At 48.9% G+C, this 15057-nt stretch overlaps 2 protein-coding genes across 7 annotated transcripts in view; both read left to right on the plus strand.

The window, feature by feature from the left end:
• LRP4 (LDL receptor related protein 4) overlaps positions 1-8799 on the plus strand; it is a 73988-nt gene extending 65189 nt beyond the window's left edge. For 2 of the 3 annotated variants that reach the window (XM_068683733.1, XM_068683734.1), the window contains exons 28-38: positions 44-347; positions 671-889; positions 1036-1170; positions 1350-1458; positions 1775-1919; positions 2428-2541; positions 2843-2966; positions 3628-3695; positions 4209-4296; positions 4832-4973; positions 6740-8799. In XM_068683733.1, coding sequence (XP_068539834.1) covers positions 44-347; positions 671-889; positions 1036-1170; positions 1350-1458; positions 1775-1919; positions 2428-2541; positions 2843-2966; positions 3628-3695; positions 4209-4296; positions 4832-4973; positions 6740-7075 — 1784 coding nt within the window. In that variant the 3' untranslated portion in view covers positions 7076-8799. Of the gene's footprint in view, positions 1-43; positions 348-670; positions 890-1035; positions 1171-1349; positions 1459-1774; positions 1920-2427; positions 2542-2842; positions 2967-3627; positions 3696-4208; positions 4297-4831; positions 4974-5537; positions 5607-6739 lie in introns of all 3 variants that reach the window. The other variant, XM_068683735.1, reaches the window with a different exon arrangement.
• A 2110-nt stretch (positions 8800-10909) lies between these two features.
• The window catches only part of CKAP5 (cytoskeleton associated protein 5), a 48588-nt gene continuing 44440 nt past the window's right edge, over positions 10910-15057 (plus strand). The window contains exon 1 of one of the 4 annotated variants that reach the window (XM_068683736.1): positions 10910-11064. The gene's annotated coding sequence lies outside the window, so the exon portion shown is untranslated. Of the gene's footprint in view, positions 11160-14088; positions 14108-15057 lie in introns of those variants that run through there. The other 3 variants (XM_068683739.1, XM_068683737.1, XM_068683738.1) reach the window with 3 other exon arrangements.

Below are 15057 nucleotides of genomic sequence, written 5' to 3' on the forward strand. Positions count from 1 at the left end.
GGACCACATTGATCCTTAAACTATGCTTTGTCTACTTCTAAAGGCTTTAATAAATGTGGATTTCGTAATGGTGGCTGCTCCCACCTTTGCTTGCCTCACCCCACTGGCTTTTCCTGTGCCTGCCCCACTGGCATCCAGCTGAAGCGAGATGAGCAGACGTGTGATTCTTCTCCAGAGACCTACCTACTTTTCTCTAGCCGTGCTTCCATCCGTCGTATCTCACTGGACACCAGTGACCATACAGATGTGCACATCCCTGTTCCTGAGCTGAACAACGTCATTTCTCTGGACTATGACAGTGTGGATGGCAAGATTTACTACACAGATGTTTTTCTTGATGTCATCAGGTAGGTGCCAGTGATCTGTTCGGCCAGTGCCCAGGTCACCCAGCTGTGTGTGCTCTGTGCCACAGTGAGCTGTGTGGAGTGTGCCAGGAAGTTGGGGAGACCATGAGATGCTGTCAATACACCACTATTCATGCCTTGTCTGTGGCCTGCAGCATCATGTGGTATGCTAAAGGTGTCTTTAACCGGCTGGAGATTATGGGGAGAAAAGAGATTTGGGAGGCAGCAGTATGAAGTAATCCTGTTGGTGGGGGGACCTTCTTGTGTGATCCCTGTCAGGAGCTACCCATTCCTCACTGCCATTTGTTACTGATTTTTTTTTTCAGGCGATCTGATCTGAATGGCAGCAACATGGAAACTGTTATTGGTCAGGGTCTGAAGACTACAGATGGCCTGGCAGTGGACTGGGTCGCAAGGAACCTCTACTGGACAGACACAGGACGCAATACTGTAGAAGTAGCTAGGCTGGATGGCAGCTCCAGGAAAGTGCTGATCAATAACAGCCTGGATGAGCCCCGAGCTATTGCTGTCTTTCCCAAGAAGGGGTAGGTTGGGCAGATAGTTGGGAGAAGCAAACTACAGACCACATGAGCTTTTCTGAAATTGAATAACGCAGTTTACTGAAACATCTAGCTGAATAAGGCTGAATATAATGTTCTTTTTTTCTTGCATTTGCCTCTTATCTCATTAGGTACCTCTTCTGGACAGATTGGGGTCACATTGCTAAAATTGAACGGGCAAACTTGGATGGCTCTGAACGTAAAATCTTGATCAACACAGACCTAGGATGGCCAAATGGATTGACCTTGGATTATGACACAAGGAGGTCAGTGGAAAGATTTCTTGCACCTGTATAGAACTAAAAGATATAATAAATTTTCTTTAACTGTTTTAGCTTAGTTTCTTGAAATGTTTGATTGGTCCAGTCCATCTTGGCTAGCAAATGACTAGAAAGTAAAGAGGGATTGTATCAGTGGAAGCTCACCTCTTTCCCTGTTCCTCCAGGATTTACTGGGTGGATGCACATCTTGATCGCATAGAGAGTTGTGATCTCAATGGGAAGCTACGACAAGTGTTGGTCAGCCAGGTGTCACATCCCTTTGCTCTGACCCAGGTAAGAAGATTTACCCCCACATACCTTTCTCCCTGCAGAGCTGTTTGGACAGTGGAGTTTGAGGACAGGCAATTATTATAGTCCAGGGGAAATCAAAATAGATATAGGGTAGTACTTCTGTGGAGTTAACAAAGGAAGTTTGTCTGAACTTCTCTGGGGTGTACACAGTCTTTTTCTTTATGACAAGAAGGGGTTAAAAAGGCCTTTCTTTGGGCCTTCTGACACTGGGACATGTGTTTGATGGGTATCCTGTGTCTATGTGGCTAAACATGCTAATGGCTGTGAGTTTTTTCCTTCTTGCTATCTCCCTGAGCAGCAGGACAGATGGATATACTGGACTGACTGGCAAACCAAATCTATCCAGAGAGTGGACAAATATTCTGGACGGAACAAAGAGACAGTCCTGGCCAATGTTGAGGGGCTAATGGATATCATTGTGGTTTCCCCTCAAAGACAAACAGGTAAATAGGAGGGCCTCCTCTCAGGCAAATGTTAATTAGAGTCAAAAGGAAATCTAGTGCTACTATAGGCGTCAGGTGAGGTTGACGCCCTTCCTTGGATGCAAACTTAATGCATCTTCCCTGGGCACGTTCTTTGTCTGCCTGTGACATTTCAGCCAAGAACATCTTGACTGTGTTCTCTTACAGCTTTGATCAGCAAATGTCACTGTCTGTATTATTCATCTGACATTGTGTTAAAACAGAATGTGAGCTTGTTTTTTTATCTGTGCAGCTGTGTTGACTGGGCTCCTGTCTACTGATTTCCAGTGCCTTCCTTTCAAGGTTATCCTAATCTTACCAACATCTGGCTATTGTCATCACTTTCTTAGCAGTCAGATATAGGACATGTACCAGAGAATAATAATTTGCTGAATTTCTAGGAAGTAGCTCTGGCTGAGCAAGAAAAAAAGATTGTTGGGCTCCTACCTGGCCATCTGCAACAGATTTAAAAATTGCTTGTTCCTTCCAGGTACTAATGCTTGTGGAGTGAACAATGGAGGCTGCACTCACCTCTGTTTTGCCAGGGCTTCTGACTTTGTCTGTGCCTGTCCAGATGAACCAGATGGGCGGCCCTGTTCTACTGGTGAGTTTTGTGAGCATCACTTGGGTAGTAGCTTCTATATGTGAGCCATTGCCACTACTTACGTGTTGAGCGTTCATTTGTCTATGGCAACCAGAGCATCTGAAGCTCTCCGGTGCAAAAAGCTTGCAAAGTCTTGTACTTGGAAGTAAGACAACAGTGAGCAGAACTTTCTTCTGTCCTTTCTGCTTGACAGGCTGGGTTTGGGATGGCAATCACATTTCAGAAACTATCTACAGCTTACCAGACTTGTTCATCTGTCTCACAAAGTTGGGGTCGTCTTTATTTTTCTTTGTCGTTCTAGTTCCTGGTGTGGTGCCCCCTGGTCCTGAAACCACCAGATTAAGTGGGAGAAGTCAGACACCACCTGGCAGAATGGGTACTTCAACAGCCAAACCTCTCACATCTCTGGAAGCAGTGGAAGGAAAGTAAGTACTATTGTTCTGTTGGAGTTAGGGTTTGAAAGTCACCATTTGTGCAAGATGCCACATGCAAGCTCTCTCTGGCTGTCATCACCCAAATATACATCTCCTTAGCCAAAAGGGGCTATTCCAGCTCCAGACTTTACAGACATAAAGACATAATGAAATGTTAAAATCCTCCTGAGCCCACGTTGCTCCTTTTGATTTATTTTTCAACTACTGATTTTAAGAACTTAATTTTGAGAAGATACAGGAATTTGTTGCTCTAGTTCACTCCAACGCATCAGACCTGACACAGACAACTGAGGAAATGGTTTTGCTGGGTAATGTATGGCTGTAAATATACCAGGCAAAATTTTGGCTTTGTTGGATACAATCTATTGGATAGAAAAATCTCTGTGCTGACTCTAGGAAGTTTTTTCTTCTGCTTCAGCACTGTGATTTTTGCTTCAGCACTGACACTGAGAATGTTGTGATCTAGTGAAATACACATAGGTGGTCCTCTCTCTTCTGGATGCAGGAGGGAACTAGAGAGGAGAATGGAGGGCTCCTGTTGTTGAGTTGGAAATGGAAGAGATTTCAGTGCTAGCCTGTTCCATCCTGTCTTTTGATACTTTTGGTATTACTTTCAGTAACAGGATACTAACTGAGTCCTTTTGTCATTCAGCTGCTCCGACAAAGATGCTATACGAGGCTTGTGTACCCATGCCAATGAGGCAGTGTTGGCAACAGCAGGTGAGTTCCCTTTCTTTGCTCTTAAACTTGATCCTTAATTCCTCAAATGCTTTCTGAGCAAAATGTATCTGAAAATGAATAACAGACATACACATTCATTAGCCTATATGGGGACTTTTCCAAACGCCACTTTGGTGTGAAGAATACTGTTGTTTTCTTTCATCTCCTCCTTCATCCATTGGGCTCTCTCTAATGTTACCCCGCTTCACCATCCTCTTTGTGTTTAGTGGGGGATGGTTGGTTAGGTTAATGGCTTCTCACTGCACAAATAAGCTGTTAGCAAGGAGGTCTAACTCATCTTTATGCAGCCCCATTACAAAGATCTTGATGCTCCTGGTTTGCTGGGGCCTGGGTGGGAGGAATGAATTTGTTCATATGTCAAATAAAACCCTTTACTAAACCTCTGTTTGTTGACGTTTCACTTTACATACTTCTGTATTTTGTTACTGAGATCAGAATTATCCAGTGGAAGTTAAGGAAAGTGTATAATGTACCCTTGCTGTTCTCTTTCAGGAGAAGGACTGCACGTTAGCTACATTATTGGGGGCCTTCTCAGCATCTTGTTTATTTTGCTGCTTATTGCTGCTTTCATTATATATAGGTAAGTGATCTTTTCCCCTTCTCCTGGACCATAGTAAAATCTAGCCTGTTTAAGAGCAGAAACCTCCTGAATAACGCTTTGTAAATGCCAATGAAGAAAGACAATCCCTTTGTTTTCATTTGTAAGCAGTGTCTGATGATTGTATTAGCAAGATCAGTACTGTTCCTTTGAAGTGTTGGGCGTGCACATATTTTTGAAGCAGTATTGGCTAAATTTTCTGCAGCGAGCTTAGAAGTTATGGATGGGGATGTGAGGTGATTCATATCTCAGTACATGTGTGGGCCTGTGTACACTCTGCCACGTAGCTTCTCCGATTATTGCCAGTATAGCTTTGGTGGTTACATGGCAGAGCCTTTCTGCACTGATAGTTAGTGAGTAGAGTATACTAGTAGCTGAAGAGCCTGGTGAAACCAGTGTTCCCCCTCTCTTTGAGGGGCAGTGAAGATTGCTGGAGCTTTCCGTTCACTGAGCACTCAGGAGCTTCAGATCCTGGCAGAAGGGCTCTTTCTCTTTTCTAACAGCTCTCTTCCTCTAGGCATAATAAGTCCAAGTTCACAGACCCTGGCCTGGGGAACCTAACCTACAGCAATCCTTCATATCGGACATCTACCCAGGAGGTGAAGATTGAAGCGATTCCCAAGCCAACAATGTACAACCAGTTGTGCTATAAGAAAGAGGTAAGAGCTGCTACTAAAGATATGGAAGATGAGTTCAAGCTGCTGTTAGGTATAACAGGCTTTCACATGTGAAGATGTTGCAGCTCTGTCAGCATTTACCATTTAGGACACTGGAGGGACAGCTTCAGTAATTTTCTCAGGCTCCTCCAAGCAGCAGCATTTCTTCCCTAGTGAGCTGTAGTGAATTGGGCCTGTCTTTAGCTCTGTGCTTCTTCTCCACTCCCACAGTGTCTTATATTTCATTTGCATTGGATGTTGGCTGCTGAAGTATAGGAGTCAAAGGGAATTGTCTTCCCTGGGCACAGTCCTGGTTGGTGACTGTTGCCCCAGGGCTGCTTTGGGCATTCACCAGGGGAACAAGGAAGGCAGAAAGAATTCGGTAACAAGAACACGGCTCCTGGCTGTGCACTGCATGGAAGGGGTGGGGTAGGGTGAGAACTGGAGCTCTTACTAAATGTGGCACTTGAAAGGCCCTCCAGAGGCCCACCTTGTGTGCATGGCAGGATGGAGAGGGTTTAATAAGATGTCTTGCAGCACTTAGTTTCTCCTCTGTTTTCTCCTCAGAAGCTTTCTTATCACTCAGATAGTTTCTCATCTTCCCTCTTCTGATTTCCATCCACATCCTCACGTCAGGTATCACTATTCTATGTGTGTGTTTGATCCTGCCTCCCTCACTCAAGCTGTGTTGTGTGGCTGTCCCATACTAATTCCTCTTTCTTGTTTTTTCCTTGGCTTTTATGTCCTTAAATCAGTTCTACTGTCTGCCAAGAAAGTTGAGGTCACTTTCTCTGGTCTTGGCTTTGACTACTTAGTATGTGAGATCTGAAAAGTAATTTCTGTTCAAGTATTTATGATAGCCTGTTAAATCACTTAGCTCCTCTAGCAGGGATCATGACAAGACTTATGCAGAGAAGAGTTTTCCCTGGCTTTGTTTTTCAAATATGCTAACTAATAGATTTCCCAAACTTTCCTGCAATTTTAGCCTTGCCTAGTAAGGATAAGACAGGATGATTCCTTTGGAAATCCACATCCTTACCACTTACTTCTGCTGCTTTTACATATGCCCAGATGTATTCCCCTCTCACTCCACTTTCTTCCCAGGGTATACATCAGATGTTCTAATGCTCCTTACTTGTCAGTGAGCCAAGTAAGGCAGATTTCTTTACTTTAATCTTATCAGAGGCTAGCATGACCATACTGATTTCCATCATTTCCCTATAATCTGCTTCCCCATATCACTGTGGAGCTCAGACTCAACAGCGGTGTTCCAGCTGTGCCTTCCTGAGAGCTGAATCTAGAATGACTCGGATATCAATTCACTAACCCTACCTATTTTTACCATGAAGTTTTCTAGCTCTTTCTGCTTTCCATGTTTTGGTGGGTTTTTCTTTTTTATTTTTTTCTTTTTGGCTGGTTGGTTACTTCCTGTTTAACTCCTTTTTAGGCTCAATATCCTTGCTCCCTGCTGCTAGGGGTTCTAAATAATTGAATTAGGAGAGCTACCTCATGCTTATTCCCCTTCCATGATTTGAAGGCTCCTGGAGTTTGTAATGAGAGCTCTTGCAGGGACGATTGTATCTGGGGAAGGGTGAAGAACTGAGGGGGAACTTAGAATGGGTTTTGCCATTGTGTCAGTGAGAGCCAGTGGCTGTTTACATGGAGGTCCAGCCTGTTATCTGCTTCATGCTTTGTGCCAACTCTGCTTTGCTCTTTGCCTTATTTTTACATAGATGTATTGTTTTTTCACTCATCTCTCTGCTCCTTAGACTGGTCCTGACCACAGCTACACCAAGGAGAAGATAAAGATTGTGGAGGGCATATGCCTTTTATCCAGTGATGATTCAGAGTGGGATGACCTTAAGCAAATTCGGAGCTCTCGAGGAGGGATCCTCCGGGATCACGTTTGCATGAAGACGGACACGGTCTCTATCCAGGCTAGTTCTGGTTCACTGGATGACACTGAAACTGAGCAGCTGCTTCAGGAAGAACAGTCTGAATGCAGCAGCGTTAACACAGCAGCAGCCACTCCTGAACGGCGGGGCTCACTCCCAGACACAGGCTGGAAACACCAACGCAAGCCCTCCACGGAGAGCGAGGTCTAAAGTACACGCTCCTTTGGAAATGCTCGTACCCTCCCTAGCCTTTGCTCTGCACAAAAAAGACAGGACTCTGCCTGCAGGCAAGGAAGGGCACAGAGACTAGCCTCTCTTGTGAGGGGCCCAGAGACTGTGACTGCCTTTCAGCAAGGAGCTTGGGCAGCTGTGCTGTTGTGGTTGGAGGGGGAGGATGGGTGGGTTGGAACCCAGAGACCCTTTTGGCTCATTTTCACTGTCTGTGGTTTATTTATATGTTCCCTTTTCCTGGAAGCTGCCACGTTAACTTTTGCAGTGACTCCTTTGGCCTGAATCTGGTCCAGGTTCTGTGTTCTCTGGCAACCTGCAAGTCCCGTGCCGTCCAGCTCACAGTCGATGCCCATGAAGAGAGCAGAGCTGCCTCGACGCTAGCTCCTGGTCACAGAAGTTCCCCTAGTCATTCCAGCACTAGCAGCACTCTTTGAGGCTTTATGTTGTGGGGTCTCTGACTGGAGAGATGTTTTGGAATAGATGGAGTATACTCTGGGGCTCAAGGGGACAGTGACACAGCGTCAGGTCACCTTTTGAGGGCATAAAGAGGGTAACCACAGTTGCCGTGACACTTCAGGAGAGCATCACTGTTTACGTTCCCATCTGCTAGTAAAAATCCTTACAGAATTCTCAGATCGGAGCACTGTGTCTGTTGCTGGCAGTGGACACTGCTCCTGTTTCTCCCCTTTCCTCTTGAAAAATATTTCTGTTCCAGAAAAATAAGAGTCAGCAAGTCGCCCTTTCAAAACTGCTCCCTGTGGGTACTGGAGTCAGAGTGCTGTACTTGAGGAAAGAATAAACCGGTATTGTTCGTAGCTCTAGAGAGCTAATGGGAGGAAATGCATCTCAGCCAGACCCAAGTTTTACTCTTGCCTTTGCATAATTGATATATATAAATATATATATATATAAAATAAAAATAAAATTGCTAAATCCCCACCAGTTCCAGTTCTTTTGGAACTGAACAGGTCCCAGTTCTCTTGGCCTTTATGACCTTTGATTACCGTAGCAAGGGAAAAAGGAATTCCTAGGTCAAGCCTCCCCCAGGGGCACCCTCAGTGCTAACAGTTAGCAGTTGGTTTATTACAAAGCCGAGCGCGTTTGACGTAGAGTTGGAGATGATAATCACGGAGCTGCAAGGGCCATTTTAAAATAGTTTGTCAGAGAGAATAGCACTTTAAGCCCCGCTGTTCTACTAAAGAGCTCTCCTTGCAAAGTTGTTTTTCCCATCAGCTGTGTGAGCTTCAGTTGTTCTCTGGCCTCCAAGGCCTTTACCCTCTAGGGGGGTAATTCTACCCTTGCAGTTACAACCCAGCAGCAGCTGGAGCTTGCACGCTCCCAAGGACTGTTGCCACCTTTTCATAGTGTCCTGACTTCTCTTGTCATCTGTTTGTTCAGGCAGGAAAAAAGATTGAGAAAATGTCTCTTGACGCTTCTTCAGAAATGAGATTTAAATCAACCCCTCAAGTTACACGAATACTATCATGGTAAAATAGTAAGTGTTAAACCAGATACTTGGAAGCAGAACTTTCCAGTGAAGAATTTCTCACGGCAAACTGTGACCTCTTTATCTCCTAGGAAGAAGCCAAGTACATTCCCACCCATGGTGTAAAGAGAGCAAAGCATACGGTAGAGGTGCAGGGGAGGATACATCTCCTGTGCAATATTTTTCCAGCTAGTAAAAAAAAAAAAAAAAAGGAAAATCAATCCTACCCTGCTCTAACCTTGTTCATATACTAACAGTCCTGCCGCCCCTGAAAACATGACGGTTGCTGGTGGGTTGGCTGTACATTTTACACCAGAGGTAGCTTTGCAGCAAGGGGAAGGTTGCAGCTTTGCCCTGGCTAGGTGGCTTGAAACTGTTCATAATTGCACCATTGGGCTGACTGGTGTGTATTGCTGTGGAAAACAAACTGGAGCGAAGGCTTGGATATCTCCCTGTGTTAATGTGGGACTCTTCCCTACTCCCAGAGGGATTGTTTTTTTATTAGATTTTTATTTAATTATTTATTTGATTGACTCCAGCATGGGAAACTTTTTTTTTTTTGTTGGACGGGGGCACTTCTGGATTGAGGTGTAGACTCAGGTGGGGACTGAGAAAGGATTGTGTATCACTGACATGGACCTGGTTGGTCTAGGCTGCCTCATCGGGGACATCAAAGGCTGAAGCACAGGCACAAGGCTCAATCTGAACAGAAGCCACGTGTAGGGGCAGGGGCATTAGAGCTGGGAGTGAAGGACAGGGGAGGAAGACTTTGACTTGTGGGAGAGCAGGAGCTTTTTTTTATTTATTTACTTTTCCTCAGTAGCTCTGTAAGTGTGCACCAACCTCCTGAGGTGGGACAGGGGTGAAAGGAAACATCTGTCCAGACTGGCCCTTGAGGTTCGGTCAAGCCTGTTGAAATAATTGCTGTCCAAGTCATGAATGCAGAAGGGAAAGGAAAACCCAGTCAGTCCTTCCAACAACTAATGGTGCTTGTGATCTCCACCTTGGTTTATCCTCTGCTGCTTCTGAGGAGGGACCTTGCATACTCCAGCCTAACAACCATTCATAACTGCCCCCTTCTTGAGAAGAATACGGCAGAAAGGCGCCAAAACATCCCCCAGTCTCTCCTCTGCAAGTGAGGTGGACAAAAATTAGTTTCTTAAAGTATGGAGAAAGCTCCAGTGAGATGCTGCCGCGGGGGTGCATCGTGTTTCCCCATTCTGGGGAAAAGAAGACCCTCATTGCACTTAGGCTGCTAAGAATGTAAAAAGGCCACTGGAGGATGATCTCTTGAGCACTGATTTACTATGTAAAAAGCAAACCTCTCTCCTGTCTGTCCTGAGCTAACATCAGTGATTTCCCTGTGTTCCTGTGTAATGGTTTTAACGTTACTCACTGGAGACATCGGACTTTCTGGAGTTATTTAACCACTGTGTTCAGTATTTTAGGGGTTGATGATAATTTAATATAAATTTAGCTTTTCTTAACCACTCTGCCTGGCTTTTGGTTGTGAATCGTGCATGTTATTTGGACTCTCCTTGGACAGAGGAGCTCCCAGACCTGTTTGCACAAAACCTCACCTTAGTTTCAGTTGAGAGGAACACAAAGGTAGGAAGGGACAGGGGTAGCTTCCATCAGCAGTGTCACACACACTTCTGTCACTAAGGCTTTGAAGCAAGGGCCAGCTCCCTCCACTCACCTTTACGTCCCTACACCCACACCTACTCTCACCCTGCCCCTACTTGGCTTTTTTCCCTTTACCATTTTGACATGGGGACAGCCTAGGAGTGTGGCCTCTTTATTTTTTTATGGGAAGTCTCAGGACGACTGCTCTCCAGCAGCGTATGACAAAGAAAAGGGTTGTTTCGTGCTCTCTGCTTGGTGGAAAACAGAGCCCTGAAGAAGAGGAGGTGCTGGCTGGGGCCTTTTTTTAATAACAGAGCTTAACGAAGGAGGCAGAATACTGAAGGACGCGCTCAGTAAGAACTGCCTGCCCACTCCTGGTGCTGATCTCGCATTCCCTGCTGTTTCTGGGGGAGCAGAACACCACCGACACCATTCCAAAAACTGCTTTATTCCTCCACAACCTCTGAAATTGCACAGGAGTGATCACACCGAGGCCACACACAAATGCTTTGACACCTCATTTTTTATTTAATGCACGTCCCCTGGGTGGGGCGGGGGGCACAGGGGCAGGGGGAGTCGCTTTGGGTCCCGAAGCCGCCCCTTTGGGTCCCCCCGCGCTGAGGGCGGCTCCCCCCGGCCGCAGCCCCCTCAGCTCCCGGGGCTCTCCTCAGGGCCGGGCCGGGCCTCGCCGCTGCCGGATTCAAACGGCCCAATGAGGAGCGCGGCTGCGGCAGCGGGCGGGGCGGGCGCGGGCCAATGGGCGAGGAGGACACTGGGAGGTGCGGGCGGGGGGAGCGATTTCAAACGGCGCCGAGCAGCGGCCGGACACTCGCCGCGCCCGACCCGCGGCGGCCAGGTGAGAGCCGCCCCCGCTCCGCCGCGCTCCGCCGGGCCCCCACCGTCGCCTCCCGCCGCGCTCCGCCGGGCCTACGGAGGCCGCTGAGGGCTGAGGTAGGCCCCGGCCCTCCGCTAGGCCTAGCGCCGGGCCCTCCGCCCTGTCAGGGGGCCGCGGCCCCGGGAGCGGCGCTGCCGCCCCCCTGCGGGAAGACGCCGCCCCCCCCCCTTCCCCGCTGCCCCCGGGCCGCTGCCGCGCTGTGAGGGGGGGACTGGGAGCGGGGGAGGCCGCGGCCTGCGCCGTGCAGGCGGCTGGGGCCTGGCGGGGCCGCGGCTGCGTCGCTCGTGGCATCGCGGCGGGGAGGTGCTGGGAGGTACTGGGGGGTACTGGGAGCTGCTGGGGTCGCTCCTAGGAGGCGGCCGGGCTCGGCTGCTGCTGGAGCCCCGTCACGGAGGCGTTTTGCTGGCCTCCCGCCCCCCCCTCCCTCCCAGCCCTTGTGCGGGGATGGCTTCCCTTCGCGAATCACCTGGGGAAGGCGTCCCTCGAGATAATGACGGCCTCACAGCAAAACCTGCCAACGCTCCTGTGGCTCAGGGGTTGGTCCTCCGTGCCCTGGGCCTGTCCCCAGGTGCTGAGCCCTCTGTAGCTGGCAGCAGTGTGGGATCCCCCCACCCCTCTCCTCGTCGGCTTCATTCTGGTTCTGAGTCACAGTCTTGTGATCCTCCTTAACGCAGGAGCTCTCACGTTGCTGGGGGGGGGTCCTCCAGAATCTGCAGTTTTCCCAGCAAGGGACCCACAGGATTGTGCAGCAGAGGCTGGGGAATGAAACTAATGTGCAGCACAAGCAGGCCTGGACTCTGCTGTTTAAAACAAACAAAACAAAACAAAGCACAACCATCCCCCCAAACACCCCAAACTCTTCTGCTACAATCTGCTGTCTGATTTTTGTTCAGTGTGTATCAGCTATCTAATTATGTTGAGGATTTCTTTTTTTCTTTTTTTTCTAATTCTTATGTTGTGTTTAGCACTGAATCCTCCAGTGCTTGTACTAAACCACGGTGCTATTACAAATTGCCCTCTGCAGGTGAGGAAGGAAGGAGTAGCTGTCAGGATGCTGGGCTGCCAGCTGTGGGAGACCTTCCTCCCTTATTACTGCTGTGTTGGAGAAGGCATTGCTCTACACTTTCAATTAGCATGCTAATTAGTTGGAAACTGTAAAGATGCATGTTTCCAAATGCTGCTAGTCTCAAATATTGAAGTATTATGAAAGGCTACTAATAGAAATCTATTATTATTGAAGCTTTGCAATAGCATCAAGCCAGAAAGAAGAGTGATGGGGTGCAAGCTGCTGTTACAGTATTGACACTTCTGCTGTCCAGGATCAGATTGATTGGTTGGGCAAAAATTAGGATTTTGTTGCGCTGTCTCTTCCCTCATGCTTCCCCTTCCTTAAAACTTTGCTGTTCTTGTTGGTTTCCTCCATTCAAAACCTATAGACACGCCTTCTTTTTTCCCCTTCAGACAATTGTAATAGGGTTAAAGCTTTTAAGCTTCACCAAGAAATGGATGTATCAAGGTAGTAGCAACAAAAGCAGCAATCAGGTACAGTGAGCTGGTTGTCAACGGTGTTATAGATGCGTTTATTGAAGGTAATTCTAAAGAACACAAAATTGGGAATATTAACTAGGGGGCCTGCTATGGAAAAAATTATTTGTGGCACCTGCACAAAAATAGATGGAACTTGGATTTTCAGGGCATGGAGAGAGACTGCTTTAAATCTGTATTGATGCAAGACTTCTCATTTGCTAACTTAATATTAAAAAATGAATGCATGCTAATGGATGGGTATTGCTGGTTCTCATGCCCGTGTGACTTGGATCTGTGGGACTTGTTTCCATGCTGACTCTTGTCCTTCCCCTGATGTGGGCCAGTTATGTAATCTGGGCCTGTGTCTCCCAAAAACCTGGCCTGTGCCACTGTGGAGCTGCTAATCTCGTGTAGACCTTACAGTTTGACAGACATCGTGTTCCCGTTTCCCTGTCAGTTCCAAAAACCTGCCTTCCAGCTCACGTTACGACTTGTTTTTCTCCCGTGCCTCTGTGTGCGAGGTGATGAATTTACAGCTGAAATTCACTTGTCACGTTGTGAGCTTTTTCAGTCAATCCTTTTTTTTCCCCCTCCTTTGCTACCCTGGCTAATTGTCATCTGCTGCCTGCACCAGCTCCGTGCATCCCTTTGTAGGTCGGTTAGGAACATCCTGAACTGTGCATGCAGTTGGAAGTTGATCTGAGTGCTTTGTGGGGTGGAAATAATTGTCTCCAAATCTTAAGTATCTGATATGAAGGTTTTGTTGTGCAGGGAGTATGACTTGAAGGACCCTTGAGAGCTGTAAATACTTGGAAATCCTAATTATGGGGTTTACTAAGTCGGAGTCAGCGATTATCTGATTGTTTCTTTTTCCCCTTCCCATTTCTCCTCTGTCCCATTGTTCCAGCTAGATGTGCTCTTCCGTCCCTTAAAAGAAACGTATTACGTTATGTTGCTAATTTATCTATAAAATATTGACTACGTGTTGTGAAACCCCTGCGGGAGTAGGACGGGATGCAGGCCGCGGCTGGTTTGGGGACAACACAGGGCACGGCGGGGGGACCCGTACAGCCACCAGCACGCTTCTCGGTGCCCCCCCGCTGGTTACAAAGGTCCCCGCCTGGTTCATTTAACCCCGGCCTCGCAGCGGGCGGCGTCGGGGGCTTGATTTAGAGACCCTGCGGGGCAGGGGCAGGGGCAGGGAGCCGCGTGGTGCCCGGCAGCGCCCCCGCAGCAGCCGGGGGCCGGCGGAGCTGCCCCGGGGGAACCCCCGTGGCCGCGGGGTGCCGGCGCTGCCCTGCCCGCCTTTGTCTGGCCGGGCTGGGGCCGGCTCCCCCCGCCCCCGGGCCCCGGCCCCGCCGCGGCGCCCCCGGCCCCGCCCGCCCGCGGGGCGGCGCTTCCAGCCCGGCACGGCCCGGCACGGCCCGGCCCTGCCCTCGCCGCCTCCCCGCCGCCGGAGCCGGGCCGGGGCCGCCAGGTGAGCGGGGCCGGGGCGCGGGGGGGGGCGCGGGCAGGGCCCGGCGCTGAGGCGAGGCGAGGCCGCAGACAATGCGGGCGGGGCTGCACCATCCTGCCCGGGTGGTGGCTCCCGGGGGCTTCCCCGTGGCAGCAGCCCCCCGCCGGCCTCCTAGGGAGCATCCCGGGGGCCTCGCCTGCTTTGGCAGCGCCCAGGCTCCCCACCCCTGCTGCCCCCCCTCGCACCAGCCATCCGCCCTCACGGTCACCTCAGGGCACACAGCCGTGCCCCCTGGCACTGCCCTTCTCCCCGCTCTCTGCTGTGTCAGGTTGGCTTTGCTGCGGGCTTCCCCCTGTGGGAAGGAATCGCAAATATGGATCTGCAAGCAGGAGGTCGGTTTGTTTTGCCTCGTCTCTCACTTCGAGGCTATTTCCACGCACCTAAGTCATTTGAGGGGACTGTGCCTTGAAATGTATCCCAGAGAAATGAGCTCTCTCTCACCAATAACTTAGCAGCGTTGCTATTAAGATGTCACTGAGCCTGCTCAGGACAAATGCATTAGAGCAGGCAGGAGAATGCGATGCTGTTTACTCTTGTGTGCCATTCCAGCGCTGCTGGAGCTGCGAGGAGCTGTGCCATGCACTCCGCAGCCTGCAAAGCAATTCCTTTTAACCGTGTATTTCACCTATTTGATCTTCATTATTCCGAGGCCCTGCTTTCCTTTCATCAAGAGCCGGTGTATTTTGCATCTTCTAATTGAAATTGCCGGCCTCTAAAAGATGAGGAAATTTTTATGGCCTAAGCAGCAGATAGCCTTCTGTTTTTCTTGTGTGTGTGTGTTTAAACCTGCTCGTTACTGTGCGGACTGAAGCTGGAAAGCAAATGGTCAGCGTGACAAAGTTCTTCTGACTCCTCAACTTTTTGCAGGCCTCTTCAGTTCAAGAATATTAGCTGGACTTCATTTTTCCTTC

Source organism: Anas acuta, chromosome 5, assembly GCF_963932015.1.
Source record: "Anas acuta chromosome 5, bAnaAcu1.1, whole genome shotgun sequence".
Taxonomy (NCBI): domain Eukaryota; kingdom Metazoa; phylum Chordata; class Aves; order Anseriformes; family Anatidae; genus Anas; species Anas acuta.